We start from the raw sequence: 6,098 nt of genomic DNA, 5'->3' as shown, positions 1-6,098 counted from the left end.
TTCAAAGGTCTAAAACACCCTCATCCTGACCAGTTCTCCTTTTGAGTGAAATCACTGTGCTATACATTAGTGCTACCAGACCATCTCTTTGATTGTTTCCTGCCTCCACACCTACTTCCTTGCCTATTTCTTGGCTTGCCTAGCCTGGCTATATCCTGCCTTGCCCTCCATGATAAACTCTAATGTATGATCTTGGTTTATACTCCATCTGGCTATCAGTTCTCCCCCTACCCACTTCCTCTCCTTCAGGTAATCTGCAGTCTTCTTTAAACCCACTGAATGTCAAAATATACATGGCAGGGTCAGCGTCATTTGTTTATTTACATGCCTGCCACATTCAAGTATAAAGAAGTTAGGTGTGGAGGATCTTTCTCTCTTTCTACAAAAAATGATGCTGATAGATGAGAGAAGATAAATCTACCATTGCCTCAAGCAGGTCTGGTGCCACCATACAGCCATCCTTGGACATCTCCTGGGATGCCATTGACCTATCAGTACCAAACACAGACGTCTACCCTGGTTCATCTTAAAACAAAACAAAATCCAACAACATAGCCATCTTCAGATGGCCACCACCACCTCAAAATTAAAAAAAAAATGTCAGCCACCATATTTTTGTGTGGGTGGGCAGCCATGTTTTTCTTCCACACCATGCTTCCCTTCAGCAGAACTTTCAGGGCACAGTGAAGGGGAAAATGGCCACTGACAAGAGTTAGAAGCAAACTAAGGCAAGTCCTCCTTTCTTCCAGTCACACAACATATCCTTGTGGAATATATTCTGCCCTGCCTTGTTTAAATCCCAAGTAAATTAGAAGGTTCATGAAGCTGCACCTTCAAACTCAGTATTCATAATGAAGATCAAGATGAAGGGATCCTTTGCCATTGTGTTCCATGGGAGGTTCCTGTCCTCTGTGAGCTCACCTTAGTATATTGTGTCATGGTTTGACAGCTCTATTGTTCCTGTCATACTCTTCAGTTGACAACATTAACTGTCCTGAGTGCAGGTTGAGAGCCCCCTGTATTTAGGGGTAATTCTGACTTAGATGCAATGCTTCATAAGCCCACCAGTTCTGGCTTTGACCCTGTTCAGCCACTAAGGGAGCAATTCTATCTGGATCGACAGTCACCTCCAAGCCCAAGGGCAACTGCCTATCCAGTGTGGGGTGGGAGGAGTGATGAGGAGCAGATCTTCTCCTCATTCCCCCCGCCTGGCTTTCACAACTAGACAGCCGATTTCAGCTGTCTAGCTGCAGGACCTTGGAGTGCGGGAAACAGCAGCCAGAACGACACATAGGATGTGTCATGCTGGCATTTCTGACCTCCCTGCCCCGCCCTGCCCCTGGGAATGCCCCATTTTTGCCGCTCCACACTGCTCTTATGAACGTGGAGCACGGGGCCAATCCACGCTGCCTACAAGGTGGCACAGAAGGGGGTGAGGGTCAGTTCTTCGGGAACTGACCTCAGAGCATGGGCTCTGGAGTTGGTTCCCTGAAACGGACCTATCCTATTTCCTTCTAGCTGCTGACTAGTGGCCATAGGATTGTGCCCTAAATGTATATACATCTAGATATGTGGTGCTGGAAACAAGAATAGTAGTAGGTAGCCAATTACACATCACAAAAAAGAGGACAGAGAGGATGCCATAGTTTCGCATAAAATTTGCATATGCTCATTTATACATATTGATTCAGATTTAGAAATAATTAGTACAATTGAAATGCAAATACAATGCATAATAACAGAGTGGGAAGACTGATCAGGTGACCGGTGTGCCTACCTGCTCAGTCAGCATTCTAGTTGGTAACTGTTGATGATGAGTAACTTCAAGGCCTCTGCTCTCCCTTCTAACATATTCAAATGAGGAATGAGCTCCATAAAGTAAGACAAATAACAACCATAGGCACCAGGAGTAAAAGAAGGTGGAACCAAGAGGACTTTGAGAAAGAGTTGATGTGTCCCCATATCTGTCTTGCAGACAGCGACTTCAATAGCTTCACCCTCTAAACTGGACATTAGCATAAAAAGTCTGGAAACCTCTATTGTTAACAATTGGAAAATTACCATTAATAATCTCTCATACAGAGAAACTCAAGTAAAATGACACATGGGATATTTATTTTCTAAATCTAAATCCTTCTCCCACAAATGTTTTTGCCTAGCTCACAAAGGAGCATGTTCTTTCCCCTCAGCCTCCTTAGGGCATCTTTCACTTCCTTGTTCCTCAAACTATAGATCATAGGGTTCAGCATGGGTGTGATGATAGAATAAAATAGGGCAACCAACCTATCTATATCCTCTATGTGGGTGGATTTTGGATGCAGGTACATAGCACTTGCAGAGCCGTAGAACAAGGTGACTACTATGAGATGGGATGTGCAAGTGGAGAAGGCTTTATGCCTACCTTCAGCTGATGGCATGCTCACTACAGTGAAGAGGATACGGACATAGGAAACCAGCACCAGCAGGAATGGAGATAACGTTATTAGCACGCTTAATGCAAGGATGGACAGCTCATTCCTTGTGGTATCAGTGCAAGCCAACTTCATCACTGGTGGCACATCACAGAAGAAGTGATTAATCTTGTTTGGACCACAGTAGGGCAAGGTGAAGATCCAAATCACATTGCCAAGGGGCATCACAATTCCACAGAGCCAAGAGGCAATTGCCATCTGAGCACAAGCTTTTCGGTTCATAATCATAGGATAATGGAGTGGGGAGCAGATGGCCATGTAACGGTCATAGGCCATGACAGCCAACAGATAGCACTCAACTGTTCCAAGTGAAAGAAGAAAATACATCTGTGCAGCACAGCCAGCAAAGGAGATACTCTTGGACTCAGACAGAAAATTGACTAGCATCTTTGGGAGGGTCACTGAAGTGTAGCAAATCTCTAGAAAGGACAAGTTCCTCAAGAAGAAATACATGGGTGTGTGAAGGGCTGAATCAACCAGGGTGAGGGTCATAATGAGGCCATTTCCCGAAAGTGTGAGTGTATACATAGTAATAAACCCAACACAGAATAAAACCTGAGTTCCAGAATTGTTAGAGAATCCAAGGAAAATGAACTCGGGTCTCAAGGTGTGATTTATTAGCTTGTTGTCCCTGATAAAAGTCATCTAAAGAGAAAGAGACAGAGAGAAACAGTTGGAAAAACAAAATTACCATCCATCCATTTTACAGTTTATTCATAACTTTATCCTTAAAGCCCACTCATCCCTTTCCCTACTGCCATGTCCTTCAACTTTTCCTCCTGATTTCCAATACTTGTGTCTTCAGAATATGATTGAAGGGTGGTATAGAAATACTTATAATAAATAAAAATAAATACTTGCTGAAGTCTTTGGCACAGTTTTTGCTCGCATCACATGGTCCATGGAATCCGGTGAAATACTCCTAAATCCTTCTACTCTACTTTCTCTCCCACATGGTTATGCTTGTGAAAGAGACAAGCACCACAGTGTGACTCAGCACTTCAAAACTAAAGGGACGCTTACCTCTGAGATGAGGGCATGTTTCTGTGCCTGCTATGTGGAGTGTGCGCCTTTGTACATAAAACAGTATTATCTCACTTGGTTTGTGGAGATTAATCATGGTAGCTATATATTAGCTCCAGTATATCAAAGGAAGCAGCCTTCTCCTGAATATCAGTTACTGGTGAATACAACTGGGAGGATATTATTGCACCTTTCTCCTGTTTGTGGGCTTCCCATAGGTATCTGATAGGCTGCTGTGGGAACAAAATGCTGGACTGCATAGGTCTTTGGTCTGAATCAACAGGGTTCCTCTTACGTTCTTACAAAACTCTATGGAAGTTTTCCCTGTAGATTCTGAAGAGTTATGATTGGGTTAAATTGAAAATACCCATACTGAAGAATGAGAATATGCCATTAGAGATAAAGATATACAAAGAACAGGCACCTAGTGTATTGTTACCAGCATATATAAGTGTGTGTGTGTGTGTGTGTCCGTGCGTGTGTGTGATTTTATGTATTTGGTTTTCAGAGGGTTTTTTAAATGCCCTGATTTAAACAGATGTTAAGTTCATTTGCTTAATGAACACAGTGTTATTTTTAATATATAAAGTTAGTTTGATCTATCACCTTTTTTAACTAAAGTATCAAAGTGGGGAAATAAAGCCTCTGGATTGAATCAAGACATCCAAACAAAAATCCATACAAGCATAATACACATATAGGAAGGGATCTATTTAGTGCATGTTATATAGGTTTATAATAGTGCACACACGACATCTTCTAGCACAGCTATGAAATACCCTGCAAGATAAAGACAGGGTAGATCCATCCTGCCATAAGGTCCAATGCCCATTAATAAGAGAACACATAAAATTTTGCATGTAGGAGGAAGGGAGACGATCTACCCCATCACTTTGGTGGTGACGTGGACCTCAATATGCAGGACTTACATGACAGTAGTTATAATAACCAATGAGGTAGCTGTGTGATACAGCATATCCTTTGCTTGAATAAGGGTTCTAGTTAAGCCCCCAATATTTACACTTGATAGGATGCTTTGTAGAATTGGAAAAAATTCTACTTGCAACCTGAAAGGTTACTGATAGGTAGTTTCGGTAGGATTTAGCAGATGAGCCCTTTTTTTGATTTAACATAAGGGATTCATTTTGTGCAATGCCCTAGATTTGATAGACTTGAATTATGAGGTCCCTAAATCTACCATTACCTGTGGGCAGTGTTGGTTGTCAGTTGGGTACTTGAATGATAGCTTCAGTTGCATGATAGCTTCACTTGCAGAGACTTCATGTGACTATTCCAGTAAACAGACAATTCTGGGAATTAGGTCCACTGCTCTCTGACTTGCATCCATCTATCTCTAAGGTAGTGTTGAAGCTAGAACTAACCACAGCACAGGATGCCATACTATGTGTGCATTGCCTAAATCATGAGCCTCTTAATGGTGTGGCCTTTACAGCTGTAATTTCCTGGCATGTTGGAGCTTGCATGAACATGAAAAGTACTTTACACAACATGTTAAACAATAATAATAATAATAATGATAATAATAATAATAATAATTTGTCATTGTCTTCTTCTCTGTCATCATCTCCGTCTTCGTCATCTTCATCATCTTCTTCTTATAGCTATCATGACTAGTAGCCACAGATAGCCTTTCCCATCATGAATTAGTCTTATTCTCTTTTAAAACCACCCATGTTGGTAGCAACACTGCAGCTTTGCTAACTGTGTGGAGTATTCCTGTTATCTGTCCCGAATCTCCCACCATTTAGCCTCATTGGATGTCTCAGGGTTCCAATATTGTGTGAGGGGGGGCAGGAAATAAAACTTCTCCCTATCCACTTTATCCACATTGTGCATAATTGTGTACACCTGTATCATGTCCTTCTTACTTCCCCCCCTAACCTAAAAAGTCCCCAGCATTGTAACTGTTTGCATCCCTTCAAAGCAAATAAGAGAGAAGAGGCAGTTGTTGTTGCCCACTGAAACCTAGCCTTTTATTAATTTTGTGAAAGGGTGATCTGCATATCAGAACATTTCACTGCCTATGGAACTAACCCCGACTTCTCTGTGTCAGTCCTCCCAGGCTGAAATTGAAGAAATGATCCTTCCACATCAGCCCACCAGGTGAGCTATCCTGGCTCACAGGCAATGGCTGGCCACACTTCTAACTCTGCCCATTCCCAGCCTACAAAGTGCTGAGGGGGGCCCACCTGATGTACCTCCATATAGGCCCTATGGCTTCCTTTGGTGACCCAGGTGCACCCCAAATGAAGATCCTGTCCCCATCCCGTATAATGATGTAACCCTGGAGAAGCAGGTATGGGGAAACCTTCCTTCACCCAAGAGGATGACTCAGGGTACTCCCAAGGCAACACCCAGCACCTACACACAAAATCTTGCACTGTACCTACCCCCTAACTATCAGCACCACCCCAAACCAGCCTGAACACAGAATCCCTAACTACCTGCCACCCTACTACCAGAACCTCTCCAAAGCCAGTGTGGTGTAGGCAAAAAATAAAATAAAGACCATCCAGCCAAAGGCCACTAAGTCCAGGAGGGTAAAAATAGCCCCAATAGCTGGTAACCATTTTCAGTTCTTTT

At 42.7% G+C, this 6,098-nt stretch overlaps 1 protein-coding gene across 1 annotated transcript; it reads right to left on the bottom strand.

Annotated features, from left to right (window-relative positions):
- Positions 1-2,126: 2,126 nt before the first annotated feature.
- LOC146341352 (olfactory receptor 10A7-like) lies at positions 2,127-3,116 on the bottom strand. The gene has a single exon (XM_084807390.1). The coding sequence runs from the start codon at positions 3,114-3,116 to the stop codon at positions 2,127-2,129; it is 990 nt and encodes a 329-aa protein (XP_084663516.1).
- Positions 3,117-6,098: the final 2,982 nt, after the last annotated feature.

The sequence above is a fragment of the Heloderma suspectum genome, chromosome 6 (genome assembly GCF_057233095.1).
Source record: "Heloderma suspectum isolate Gila_16-S chromosome 6, 16-S_ref, whole genome shotgun sequence".
NCBI classification, from domain to species: Eukaryota; Metazoa; Chordata; class Lepidosauria; order Squamata; family Helodermatidae; genus Heloderma; species Heloderma suspectum.
The sequence above is the reverse complement of the archived record's forward strand: the minus strand, read 5'-3'. Positions and strand labels throughout refer to the sequence as shown.

Coding starts and splice junctions, on each gene's coding strand:
- LOC146341352 (XM_084807390.1), bottom strand. CDS start 3,116: ATGACTTTTATCAGGGACAACAAGCTAATAAATCACACCTTGAGACCC.